The sequence below is a fragment of the Chiroxiphia lanceolata genome, chromosome 10 (assembly GCF_009829145.1).
Source record: "Chiroxiphia lanceolata isolate bChiLan1 chromosome 10, bChiLan1.pri, whole genome shotgun sequence".
In the NCBI taxonomy this organism is placed as follows: Eukaryota; Metazoa; Chordata; class Aves; order Passeriformes; family Pipridae; genus Chiroxiphia; species Chiroxiphia lanceolata.
The window spans coordinates 24025304-24039111 of record NC_045646.1 but is presented as its reverse complement, the minus strand read 5'-3'; the positions used below and the strand labels follow the sequence as shown (position 1 = coordinate 24039111).

The following is a 13808-nucleotide window of genomic DNA, read 5'->3' as shown; positions in this document are numbered from 1 at the left end:
CTCTCCCAGAACCTTGCACAAAGCTCAAGGAAATGGACAGCAGAACTGCCCCGTTTCAAACAGCTGGCAGAGCTCATGCTCCCAGATGCCTCTTGCTAGCACCCCTGCCAAATGGGTTTACTGTGGTTGCCAAGACATTCACAGAGGGCTGAGAGGAGCTGTCTGCATAGGCTGATCCACATTGGCAGCCACTTAGCAAACCTTGCTAGCTAAGTGAGCTAAGACTATTAGAAAAAAACCCAACTTTATTTACACTGAAGAGCAGGACCCTCCCTCCCTCGGCCACATATGCACACGGACAGACCTCTCCCTCTCCTCACATGCGCCGCAGCTCATCCCTCAGTGCTCTATCCGGACCACCATGACCGTGACGTTGTCGGCCGAGCCCCGCTGCACCGCCTTGTTGGCCAGTCTGTTACACGCGGCTTCGTATCGAGCGTCTGCTTCCAGCTTCCCTTCTCTCATCTGGATGTTCTTATCCTGTTCGGACAAGGAAACATGACACTGACTGCCCCCAGCAAAGGCAGGTACAAGCAAATTGTATTTTCCAAGCTTGGGGAAGCAAAGCAAACACAGACAATGTTGGGAATAAGGGAGGATACGCTGGCAGAAGTCTGTGTGATGCCCCCTGCACTGCCAAACCCAGCCCCCACGTTGCATTCTCCTCACCTCCAGGCAGGACACAATGAAGTTCACAGCTTCTTCTGGTGTAAACACTTTAAAGAGGCCATCACATGCTATCAGAATGAACCTGGAAATCAAGTGGAGACGGGTTCCAAGGCTGAATCTTTGGCTCCCCGGCTACAGCAAAATCCCTCCAATTTATTTTATGAACATCCACACTCCAGGGCAAAGGAAAGATACCATAAAGCTTATCTGAAAATCCTTCAGAACCTACTATTCATGGAGCTGAGGGAATTCAAAATACAGGGCAAAGAGCCAGGTAATGAATGTGTGACCTAGATCAGGACACCCTGGCAGTCCTACCAACACCAGCAGGATCACATCCAACACCCTGCTGGAAAGCTCCATTGTTTCTCTAAGAACTGCTTCTTTCCTTTGAGTCCCTTTCATTCACATATTTTCCCTGTGAAGCCACTAATGCAAGGAAACAGAGAAACACAGCTTAATCCTTTGTGTGCATTGCTTTAAAGCCTTTACATTTCTACACATTTCTGAGGTATGTGATAATTTAAATACATAAATTCAAAAGAAAAGCAAGCAGCAGATCTGTGGTAAAACTGACAAAAAGTATTGCCATGGGCTGCAAAAGGTTGAAGGGATACAAAGCCCAAGGCAAGGACAGCATCCTAGGAGGGATCCTAGGATGGGGGAGACAGCCCACTGTGCACTCCTCCCTGCCTGCACATGGAACTGTATTAACCAGGAGCCCTGACCAGAATCACCAGACAAGGAAAACTACAACCAACCCACAGAGGTGGTCAGCCTGCACATGGCTCTGATGACATCATTTCAGAGCCTGATACTCAGGGTATCTTTAGAAATATTTCAGTGGATCCCTTGATATGGAACTCTAATCCCAGAAAAAGCAGCAGTACTGGGTTACACTCTCACCTCTGAGAGGCTGTAGGGCCATAGTGACAAAATGCTCACTGCAATTTGCCACTGCCAATCATACTATGGAAAAGTACCTCAAATCTTCAGATATCAGAGCCGAATGTGATGGTATTTATGGGCACTGCAGCTGCTAGAAACAACTCTTGGACAGGATGGACTTCTGAGAACTCAAGCGTTAACCAACTGCTTGAACACTGCTGTGTGAACTTAGAGCACAAAGAACATCTAAGGCTCATGTATGCTAGTGACTGCTATGAGGCTGGTTCCTCCAACAGGAGCCTTTACAGTATCTTGGCAGAGCAGCAGCATTATCCCACTGTACTGATAAGGAACATGAGCAGAGAGACATCAGCAGTAAGAGCATCCTCTAATTCTGGGGATCAGTCTGAAGTGCCTTGGCCCCAACAGCAGAGCAAACAGGGTTGTGCAGCTTGTGCTACTCGTGCTGAGCAGAGCTGGGACTCAGCAACCCCCAGTGCATGGGCAGCTTTACCTGTCGTTGTGTGTGAGTTGGCAGCGTTTGATATCTGGCACAGAGATAACACCGCAGCGTTTGTACTGGCCGTCCCCAATGGAACGGGAAACCTCCAGCACTCCCAGGACTCTTCCGTCCCTGCACGGGGAAAGAAAACACTGAAAGCCCTCCCCACACATGTGTATTTTGCTGCACTGCCTGATGGGGACACTTCATGGTGCGTTCAGCTGCCTCATACAAACAGTGACCCACTTCCCCAGCATGTTCAAATCTTCCCTTCAAAGTCTCCTTCCCTTTCTGCATGTTTGTGTGAAGCTCTGGGAAACAAGTGATGAGGTGGAAATGAAGTCAGGAGACTTCAAGGCTGTTTTCTGTCTCCCTGTTTTAACTCAAGTCCTGCTTAGCCTAGAAAGCAGAGTTATATGTGAGCTGAACTCCCAGAGGCATAGGTTAGAATAGAGAGGTTACTTTTTGGCAAGATATCTAGCGAACTGCACTTCTGTAGAAGCACAGAGTGACAGAGGCAAGAGCAGATTTGAGACAGCAGCCCCCCCGTGCCCTGCCTATCAGGACACCAAACCCTACAGCCTGGCTCGGCTGTGGGCAGTTCCCAGGAGTGAAAACCATGGCATGTTCTCCTGATCACTTGGCCTTTAGCATCAACCACTTCTGTGAAACCCAAGTTACAATCCTCCTTAGGAATCAGGCCTGGTTCGCTAAACTTTTTTAATTAACCCAAGTTGCCAATAGAAACAGCTTCCCACACTTCACCTTTCCAACAATCTAGCATCTTCTCCCCAAAAAGGCTCTTCTGTGCCCTCTGGGAATACACAAGCTCATTCATCTCATAGTCCAAGCAGCCCCGCTTGAGATAAAAGTAAGAAGCAAGGCACGTCACAGAGAAGAGATCTGATGCTCACACATTTTGTGACTTATCTCTTGGGTCCAAAATATTGAACTGCAAGCAGTGGGAGAGGCTCCCAGGCAGTCAGGGACCAGTTCTGAAAAAAGCTAACAGACAGTAGGCCATCTCTTTGCTGTGTGCAAAGATAGATCAGTGCTAAGCACAAGTAGCAGCGTGTGCTCTCCAGAGATAAGGGGAATAAAGTGCTCCAGACACGGCAGCATGACAGAATTGAGCCCACCCCTCCCCACCCCGGGGGGCATTCTGCCTCCACAGGCAGGACAATACTTCACCTGCACTGAATCCTCTCTTTGTAAGGATGTCATTAAATCAAGAAACAGCCTTCAAAGAAGGGAGAGAACCTAGCTGGGGAAATCAGACATGGCTGCTGTGTTTGGCAACAGCTCCCCAAAGAGCCCAAACTCCTGTTTGCACAGGAACATTAGGGTTCTCACTCCAGAAACCTCCCTCCTACTGTAGACAGCCTCAGGGCATCAGCTAACCTCAGGGGAGCAACACCAACTGACATCGAGGGCTTCTCATGCCCTGCATCCCCCCTCTCACAGGACAAGCTGAGAGCAGTCATGCTGCAGGCAAGGCAATGACTTCTGTTCAGCACCACAGTGTGCAGAAAGCACTAACTTCTTCAGCAATCCAGTCCAGGTCTGTAGGTCCAAGTCTGCAGGTGAAGCTTAAGCATGTCCATGCTGGTATCCCACTGCCAGGCTTTCACAGGGGTCTTGCCTTGGCCACTGTAAGCCTCTAGAAAACCAGCCCCCATCAACCAACTCCAGCCACCAAGTCCTTACACACCTCAGGCACCACTGTGCCTCCCACAGGCAGCAACAAATTCTCTCCAGGCTCTCACTAGCATGCATACTGGGCTCAGGAAACTGCCACAACCCAGTGCTCAGGCCTAGTATTAGGCCAGGGTTTAGATTTGCTCACTTACACCCTTCAGGCACTTACCTGACATTGCCCCCAGCTTTCTGTATCCGCATACGCTCCTCATATTGGGTGGGATTGTGCTCTTTACTGAGGCTTAAGGCTGTGTGTTTCTGACTCTCTTCATTGTAACGACACAGAATCGCCTGTGCTGACAAAAGACCATCATAAGTAAACAACAGTACAATGGCAGCAACAACAACTGGAGAGAAAGCCCCAAGTTGTAGTGAAGGGGGCTACACTGGGTTAGTGGTGTTCCTCAGGGTTCAGTCCACCATGGGAGGTGCTGTTCAGTACTTCCATCAGTGATCTCGATGCAAGAGTTGAACGTACCACTAGCAAGTTTGCTGATGACAAACTGGGAGTGCTGTTGACTCTGGAGAGACAACAGGCCTTGCAGAGGGATCTGGATAGATCCAGACCAGGTAGTTGTCAGTAGCATGAAATGTTAACAAGTCCAAGTGCCAGATTTTGTGCCCATGACCAAGTGACACTGAGCACAAGTATAAACTGGGAAAGGGACAGCTGGGAAGCAGCCCTGCAGAAAGGATCTGGGGATGCTGGTTGGCAGCAGCTCAGAAGGAACCAGCGGTAGCCAGGAGGGCAAAAGGCATCCTGGGGGCATCTCACATGGCACAGCCAGCAGGGCAGGAGAGGGGATGGTCCCACTGTGCTCAGCACTAGTGTGGCCTCCCCTGGAGCCCTGTGTGCCAGGGTGGGCCCCATCATTAAAGATGATGTGAAGGTACTCGAATGTGTCCAGAGAAGGACAACCATGCTGGTGCCAGGGCTGGAAGACATGTCCTGGGAGGAGGCTGAGGGCTCTGGGTTTGTCTGGTTTGGAGAGAAGGAGGCTGAGGGGCGACCTCATCACTCCCTGCAGCCTCCTGAGGAGGGGATGTGGAGAGGGAGGTGCTGATCTGATGGGAACGGCTCAAAGCTGTGCCAGGGGAGGTTCAGGCTGGACATTGCAGAGGGAATAACCAAATACTGCAACAGGCTTCCTGGAGAGGTGGTTGATGCCCCCAGACTGTCAGTGTTCCAGAGGCACCTGGACAATGCTGTAACTTTAGGACAGCCCTGAACTGGTCAGGCAGTGGATCAGATGATTGTCCACTTCCAACTGAAATATGCTATTCTAGATACTGTGAGATATTTAGCACCACCAAGAGAGAGCTTCTACACACAGTTGTTTTACACTATGGGAGACAACACAGAAGTACCCTGTACCCACTCAAAACAAGATGCTTTGTAGGAACAGCTGGGGAGCTCATGGCAACTGGGACATCCCACACAAATACCTCGTCCTTAAGGGCAAATAAAGCTCTGTACAGAACAAAGATGCCAGCAGTGGGCTTCTCCATTCTGCTTACCCGGCTGTCCCCGAGGTTGGCTATGTAGAGAACATTGTCGACAGCTAAGACACAAGTAGCTGTGGAGCCATCCTTCCAAGCTGGCTTCCTGAAGGGAACAAAAATAAGATAACTAAGGGGGAATAAAGCTTCTTGAAGAAGTTAGTCACAGAGTGCTCCTGGGGACTCAAGGAAGAGTGCCAACACGCAGCAGTCAGGCAGCACAAGCCCCCAGCAGCTGCCTGCAAGCAGGGTGGTAAACAGCAAACTGGACAAGGACAGCAGAACTGCACAGAGCACTGACTTCTGAGTGCACAGCCAATGCCCAGGTGCTGTAAATACTGCCAGACACAGCACCCACCCCAACCCTTCCTCACACTTAGCTCCCAGGAAACCTCATCTGTGAGCAGAACAGGCTCAGCTCTGATGACTGCCCAGGACCTATAGCATCACAAGCAAACAAGCACCCCATGCTCCTCCTTGGGAGGCTCCTTCTTTGCAGCAAAAGGAAGGCACAGTCAGCCCTGCAGCAGAGCTGCCTTCTTTTTTGCTTATATTTGCCTTCCTTTTTTAACAGTACCTCTGCCCCCCCACCTCACCTCAACAGCAACACCACTCACTCAGTTGCTCTCCTGGTATTTCACTTGCTGTAGTTAAGCTTTTATCTCTAGAGCTCTAGGTAAAATGAGAAGCATTTCTTAGATTACAGCTGCCAGACTAGTCTTCCCCACAAAGAAGCCCAGCCATGATGCCACTCTTCACTGAAATCAGCTTTGAGAGACTGATTTCCAGATATATTTTATCCAGTTTCTCCTAATTTGAAGGTGTGAATGAAGAATGAAGACGATTCATTTAATCGTCAATACAGCTATCACTAGTGATCCTTTGTAGTGCCTTTGCCATAAGTCACGTTTCTGACCAGAGGCTGGTTTGGGAATGATGGTATTGTAACAGACTCAAGGAAGCTTCCTTTTGCCTGGTCAAACTTGCTGTTCTGATTAGGCTTATGAGACCGAGCCAGTCTGCAATTTACTTTAAACTGAAAGTTTTCATGGAATCTCGGAATCAAATGCATCAACAGTCTCTCCATCAGTGATAGAGGTATCACTATGAAATAACAGTAGTAAAAAAGCCCAAACAAACAAAAAAACCTGCAAATGTGGATAGGATTGGTAACAAAGTGACTGTATTTTAAATACAATCTACATCTTCCCTAGTCCACACAATTGGTGTGTTAGTTCAGGGTAGACTGAGAGGTCAGGGTGCCTGGCACTGCACACCCAGCAGTGAGGCAGGCTGGCATTTACCCCCCAGAGGGACATCCTTCATCAACATCCCTGTTTTCAAAAGAGTTCAAGAAAGCAAGACAAACTTACATTGGGAGAGCTAGGTCTTTCAATACAGTGCATTAAAAGCCACCTCAGAGATGTGCTCCAGCCTGGCAAACAAAGCTCTAAAGAAAGCTGCGCTCAGTGGCCTCTAAGATCCCATCTTAGGCAAGTCAACTGGGACAAGTCAATTTAGCAACATGGCAAGTCTTTAAAAAGAAGGCAAACAAGATGCCCTGGTAAGGACAGAGGGGGACATGTTTTGCTTCCTTCCTTCACCATAAATGTGTATTTTAGTCTAAGGGGCCCTATAGACCACTTACCACAGAGTAAGACCAGAACATGCCGTGATCTAACTCTAGCAAGCACTCAGCTGGCAGAGTCACAGCCTGACACAATGGAGCTGTGTGGAGGAGTTTTGCCAAAGCACAGACACGACTCAAGGTTTCCTCTGCCCTGCTCATAACTCAGACCTTGGAGATGCACGCTAAGAAATACAAAGGCACAGAAAGCATTTGCACTTACTGGCTGGATGCCTGTTTTAGAAACTCTTCATCTGTGTGTTTGAAGGCGTCCAAAAGGCATCTCTTCACAGTTTTCTCCACGCTGGCCACCTCACCTGCCAGACAGAGAAAATGGCAACTAAGCTCCAACCAAAACATATCTGACCTATCCCAGTCCATCCCTTTGCTCATCCAACACTCAGTGGACCTCAGTGCATCTCTCAGACCCCGTGCAGAGCAGCTGGGGCACATCCTGGGCTCACCCTACCAGAAATCTGTGCAGTAGTGTCTACAGAGAGTTTACGACATGAACCTCTCCACCAGAGGAGTATTTTCACACATGAAGTGGCACTGCTAAAACTGGCAACGGCACATCTCACACTCACTTAGCAGTTCACAATGGGCTACTTGCACCCTTGTGCCAAAAAGGCTTCTAGCCCTCTTCCCTGGGAGGCAGTGCAGCGTTGCAAGCCCACTGGGAACGAGGGATGGGAAATACAGAGCTACACCCAAACACATCAGTTTCCCTACCCATTGCTACAATGTGGCACCCCAAAAAGGGATGGTTGTCCTTATTCCATTCCTCTCACCTTTAGGAAATTTCTTAATCAGGTTTTGGTGCAGATTCTGTGCTGCAAATTTTGAGGCTCGGACTCCCCCATGGCCATCAAAAACAGCGAAATATGAGACACGGGTGCTGTGAGGAAACAAAAAGTAGCAGAAAGAGGCTAAGAAAGGCCATTAGCCAGAGGGTGGGATTGAGTACATTCCTCTCCATAACAACTGTGTCAGCCAGATCAAATAAAGCCTGCTCTCCAAGGCACAAATGTAGCAGGTCTGAGTTCACATTTACATGGTTTACATGTTCTAGCACTGAGCTGAGAACTTGCTTGTAATTTTCCACTCCGCAAAAAAATGAAGGGCAGAAGAGCATCTAGATCACAACTTGGCATAAAAGCAGTGAAACTTTTCACCTCAAGGACATTCCAACTCCCCAGCACTACAGACATCTACAGTCTAACCAATCCTACAGTACCTGCCTAAACTTGTTCCACCTACGCTACAGACAAAAACTCAGAACCCTCAGCACACAGAGCTCTTGGGACAGTATTTGTTCAGAAGCTAAGTCCCATATCAGGGTGATGTTTGAGAACATTCCTTTAAATACACACACTCCCATTTAAACACACTTAGATGTGTTACTTTGCTTGGAGATTTAAACTTTTCAAATGAGAGACTTCTGACATCCATCTTCTCTTCTTCCAGCATTCTCCATTGCCACAGTTTGAGCTTTACACATTTATAAGCCCCCAAGTAAGGCCTGATTACTTATAATGTATTTGTTATAATACATTATACTTATAAAATATATATTTCTTATATATATATAATATACATCCTTACAACATGTACATTACTATAATGTATTTGGTTACACTAGCCCTGTGGATCGCCTGGCAACACAGCTAGTGATGATTCATCGCAGGTCTCCCAGTAACAAGCCCAAACCACACACCACAACACAAGCGCCTGCTCAAAGCAAAAAGGATCATCCCATGGGCTTAGCTGAAGCAAGCTGGAGCACCCTCATCCCCATGATGGCTGTTCTGGCAGTTGGGGCCCACTCACATTTGGGAGGGCAGAGGCCGGCATTCCTCGGTGATATCGTTTAAGATGACATGTGCATCCTGCATGTCTTCTCTCTCACCTTTTCTCTCTGCCACATAACCCTTCAGTCCAAGAACATCCACTGATCCTAAAGGGGAACAAAGCAGACACGTGCACGCAAATCAAACTCCTCCGTCGCCTCAGCTAAGGCTAAAAAATCAGGACATTCTCAGCTTTCAGAACCCTGTCCTGGCACTGCAGTCCTCATAGTGCAAAAACAGATCTGGCATTTTATTTTGTAACATGGGTTTTTACATGCCCCCAAGGTCAGCAGCTCTAAAAGCAGCTAATTTTGGCAGGCAGCTGCAGCCAAGCAGGACTGCTGGGCAGCGGACAGAGCTCTTACCAAACAGAGCTGGGGGACAGGGTGGGCAGGAGAAGCATGTGGCACTGAACCTGCAGATTAAGTAGAACACCCTCTTTAAAGAGAGTGCTAAGGACAGGAAATCCAGGTCTGCTGTTCCTAGAACGTGTCCTTTCCTTTGTGCACTGGAACACATCTTACTCCCAAAGCCACAACACAGCACACAGGCACTTAAATCAAAGGCCCTGTATGAATCGAGCCTCTCTCTCTCCCTCTCTGGCTTCCTTAGCAGTCAGTAGGGAGATCTGTGGATGTGGCAAAAGAAACTGGTGTGGCTCTAGCCTTCCAGAGGTTCCACACCCAATCCCCCTCTTGGTAGCACAGGCGTTTCTCCTGCCAGTGCTGAGGTGCCTGCTGCTCAGCTTCTCCTACTTCAGCAGGGACGGGAGGGAGGCCCAGGCAAAGAAGGCAGAGAGTGCCAGAAAGCTTGAGCAGCTTCCACAGAGCCCTGCAGCAGTCTGTTCCCTATGAGAGACTGAAAAGGCAAGCGGACTGAAGAACCAAAGCTCAGCTTTGTTCTGGACTTACTCAGCCCAACGCTAAAAGTACAAATTGAGTACATTCGTTTTCAAATTGTCTGAAAACCTTTACAAACTTTCTTTTCCACAAGTTCTTCCCTGCCATTCTTCTCTTCATCCTCCTCCAAGGACTTTCTCTTCTGCCCTTTCTCTTGGCTCCCTGCTGATGAGACTTGCTCAGTAGCACTGGAGGCTGAAAGAAAGCAAAAATGCAGGTGGCTGAAGCGTTCCAGCTCTGTTTGACTTGTATAAATTCAGCAGCAAGTCCTTTTATACCAAAGCACACCCAGAGGTGCAGGCTCACACACTTACACAGCATTAAGTGCCCAGAACAAGAACCCTAACCAACCACAAATGCACAGACAGAGCTTCCCTCAGTGTGTACAACCCATGGCACACATTGCTGCCCAACCCAGGGAGTGCTGATTTTACCACTTCGGACACAGGACAGCTGTGTTTTTCTGGCAGACTGTTTGATTCTCCCCAACAACTCACAGGTTGGTTTTTTTCTTAGCTACCAGCCTTTTTTTGCGGTTAATTGCTCAGGAAGTTAACAATACAGGTTGGAATACTTCTAATTTATTTATTATTGTTATTATTTTTCGCTATAAACTCTGCCCACAACAATGCAAAGAAACATTTTATTACTCTGAATGTGCATATTTGCTAGGTGGTTCAAAAGACAGGTTACAAATTAAAGCTAGCAAGCGAAACCTGATTCCCATGATGTCAGAACTCTGGCCTTTTCTTTCCGAAGATTTAGTCTCACACAGTATAGTGAATTAGCTCACCTCCTCCCAGATGAAAGCAAACACATGGCTGCATGCAGAAAGCCTTGACAGAGCAGCAGTCTGGGTTTGAAGCCATTTTCAGCAAGTAACAAGGAGGCAGCCTGTGCCCACAGTAGAAATGCAGCCAGGGCAATGGCAGCACCAGGGCACACATGTACCTTCCCTCCCAAAACAGGGAGCTTTCAGACAGACAATGGGGGGTCCCCAAAGGACAGGGATGTACTTCTGGGAACAGGCCTAACTTTACTTTTTTAGAGTCAGAATCCTGATTTAAACAACTGGGGCACAAACAGATTGCCACGACCAGTGTCAGCTGACCTGGACACCAGGTTAACTTGCTGTGTGTCCAACACCACAGGCTGCATCGTAGGCTTTCCTGAGAAGGGTGGCTCAGCAGAGGCTGGTGAGTGACACAGCTCCTTACCTGGGTCACCACTGCTGGCTGGTGGGAGATCATCAAAGAGCAAAGAGCCTCCTTTTCCTGGAGCAGCACAAGAAAAAGGCAAAAAGAACTAAATACCTTGGTCTCTTCAAGGGAACAATGCTCCATATATGTCCCTCCTGAGGTACACAAATTATGTCAGTTTACCAAAGCAAGCCAAACTTCTACTTGTCTCACTGGATGGTCAGGCAAACCTAGGCCTGATATTTAACAAATGTAAGCATTTGTTTCAGGGAACATTTCTATGAAACGTTTTACAGAATACATGTGGAACATCTATAACACCGCTGTTTTAAAACCATACAGGATGCAGCTGGTCTGCACACCAGTACTGATAACCCCACTGTCTTAAGCCTGTTTGACAAAGAACAGAGTTTACATAGGTTTCATCTCAAAGAGATGCTGGTGCAGAAAACACGGAAAGCCAAAGCAATGGCAGGAAGAGAGCACCCATACCTGAGTCGGCACTGCTGGATGGCGGGAGATCCTCAAAGAGCAGAGGCCCTTTCTGGACATCTTTCCCTGCGAGGCACCAGGGCAGAGTCAGGACCCACTGCAGGCGCTCTGGGGGTGGTTTTTGGAAGGACTGCCCTCCCCCAGCGAGCACAGGTGGCATAAACCAGGAGAGCCTGGGCTACCTTTCTCCCATCTCTAACTTTGACAGCTGCTACACAAGCAAAACAACCTTAGCCTGGGGCTAAGATGAACTTTTGTCTAGAAAACAGCTTTTTCATTTTTTTTTGCTAGCAATCCACTGAGCCCATCTTAACGCTCGTCAGCAGCACAGGGACGGAAAAGGCTCCAACACGGTCTAAACCGCAGGGGACTGAGTTCCAAGTGAAAAGAAAACCACTAAAAAACCTCAAACCCTGCAATTTCTCCAGTGGTATTTAACCCACCTCCTCACCCTCCCCTTCTCCCCTCAGGCTCCCTGCAGGAGTCCCGTTACCCAGGGCCGAGCTGCAGCAGGCCCGGCGGGGCCCGCGGCCTGTCAGGCCGTGCCCAGGCGCGGCCACGGGCCGGGCCCGGGCAGGGCCGGAGGGCGGCGCGGCCCCGCGCGGGTCGCGGCCTCACCCGCGGCGCCGCCGGGCTCGGGCAGGTCCCCGAACAGATCCATCGCCGCCGCTCCCGCCGCCGCCGAACCCCCGCGGCGCCGATCGGCGCCCGCCCCGGCGCCGGAAGTGGGCGCGCGGCGCGGCGGGGCGGGAGCGGAAGGGACGTCACGGGCCCCGCCCACGGGGCGCGCGCGCGCCAGGGGCCGCCTCGGGGCCGCAGCGAGGGGGCCGCCGAGCCGCCGGTCACAGGCGGGGCCGAGCCGCCGGTCACAGGCGGGGCCGAGCCGCCGGTCACAGGCGGGGCCGAGCCGCCGGTCACAGGCGGGGCCGAGCCGCCGGTCACAGGCGGGGCCGAGCCGCCGGTCACAGGCGGGGCCGAGCCGCCGGTCACAGGCGGGGCCGAGCCGCCGGTCGGTGCTCCGGCCCGCCCCGGCCCCGCCCCATCTCCCTCCCTCCCCCGCCGGCCGCAGTGAGGAGCCTCAGCCGCATGGGATTTGCGTTAAATGCCACATTTATTTCAGAACCGAACAAGCCTCACGTGCGCACGGACGGCCGGGACCCGCGGTACCGCCACCCTCACCGCCCACCCCGGCGGGAATCGCAGGGCGGGCAGTGCGGCCCCCCTCCCTCCCTCCCTCCCGCTCCTCAGGCCCGGCCTGCCCGCCGGTGCCCGCCTTCCGTGCCACCGCTGCCCTGTGGAGTTTCCTTTCCGGTGGGGCTCCCAGTCGTGCCTAAACCTCCGTTTTGTGTTCCTTGTCCCGGGGCGGTGGTGGTGAAGGGGATGGGTGCCAGGGTCCTGACCAGGAGCGCGGTGCTGGCCAGAGTGCGGCTGGTAAGACGGCAGGGGTGGCCCTTGTGCCGGGGACAGGCGCGGCAGCATCTGGCGGGCAGCCCTTTCTCCTCTGGCCCCGACACCCAGCCGAGCCGTCTGCTCTGCAGGTTTGCTGGCCTCAGGCACGGTTCGGCTCTGGCTAGAGGAAGCCCTTCCCCTGGCTGCATCTCGCCTGTGGCACAGGTAGCACGGCCTGGCCCTGGCCAGTGAACCCGTGTCTGGTCCCTGACAGACACGGGTCCTATCTCTGCCAGAAGCTGCCTCCACGCTGGAAGAGCCTCCCCTTGCCCCTCAGGCACCCACTGTTGCCATCCTTAGCCCCTTGCATTGAAATTTAGGATGGTACCAACTAGTCCTTGTCCAGGGCATGGGAGCCAGGACGTCACAGCCTGGAGCCCTGCATTGCCCCAGCCCAGCCTCTCTGTGCCTCTGGGCTGGCACCTCTTCCTCCATGAAGGGCATGAGTTGGCCTCCAGGTCTCTAAAATGGATCACAGGGAGGAAAATAGCCCAGTGTGATGGGGAGCGTGTCCTGGGTGGGAGAGCAGGGCTGAGAGGAGCAGCCCCACTGCAGCTTTGGGCTGTAGCAATGGGGTGAGATGCCCAAGGAGCTGTGGTGAGGCCAGGCAGAACTAGCATGTGCTCAAGAAGAATCCCCAAGCCCTTTCTGTGATGTGAAACCCAGGCTAAAGGGCGCCTGACACGCAGTGAGGGGGCCCGTGCAAACCTCAGCCCACCTGCGACATCCCTACCTGTCCGTGCCCCCCACAACACAAGTGTAACGAGAAGACAGCACCACGTCCAACACACGCACACACACACACACACACACACACTCACACACCCCACAGACAGCGCAGGGAGTGCGGCAGAGCCAGGGCACAGCCGTGCTGGATGAGGGACAGCAAAGCCGGAGGGATGCCTGGGAGATGCTCTCCTTCCTGCCTGGAGCTGTGCTGGACCACTGGCCACTCGGGAAGCCCTGAATGAAAACATCTACCCATGGGTGAGAGGCAGGAGAAGGAGGAGAGGGAGAGCTGCTGCTGGAGGAGGT

The 13808-nt window shown here is 51.4% G+C and overlaps 1 protein-coding gene across 1 annotated transcript; it reads right to left on the bottom strand.

Annotated features, from left to right (window-relative positions):
* Positions 1–214: 214 nt before the first annotated feature.
* On the bottom strand, positions 215–12046 carry ILKAP (ILK associated serine/threonine phosphatase). The gene is made up of 12 exons (XM_032698261.1): positions 11943–12046; positions 11325–11390; positions 10851–10907; positions 9703–9828; positions 8715–8841; positions 7676–7782; positions 7108–7201; positions 5276–5363; positions 3927–4048; positions 2072–2191; positions 670–751; positions 215–480 (listed from the first exon to the last, which is right to left on the bottom strand). The coding sequence occupies exons 1-12, from the start codon at positions 11983–11985 to the stop codon at positions 340–342; spliced, it is 1173 nt and encodes a 390-aa protein (XP_032554152.1). The 5' UTR covers positions 11986–12046; the 3' UTR covers positions 215–339.
* Positions 12047–13808: the final 1762 nt, after the last annotated feature.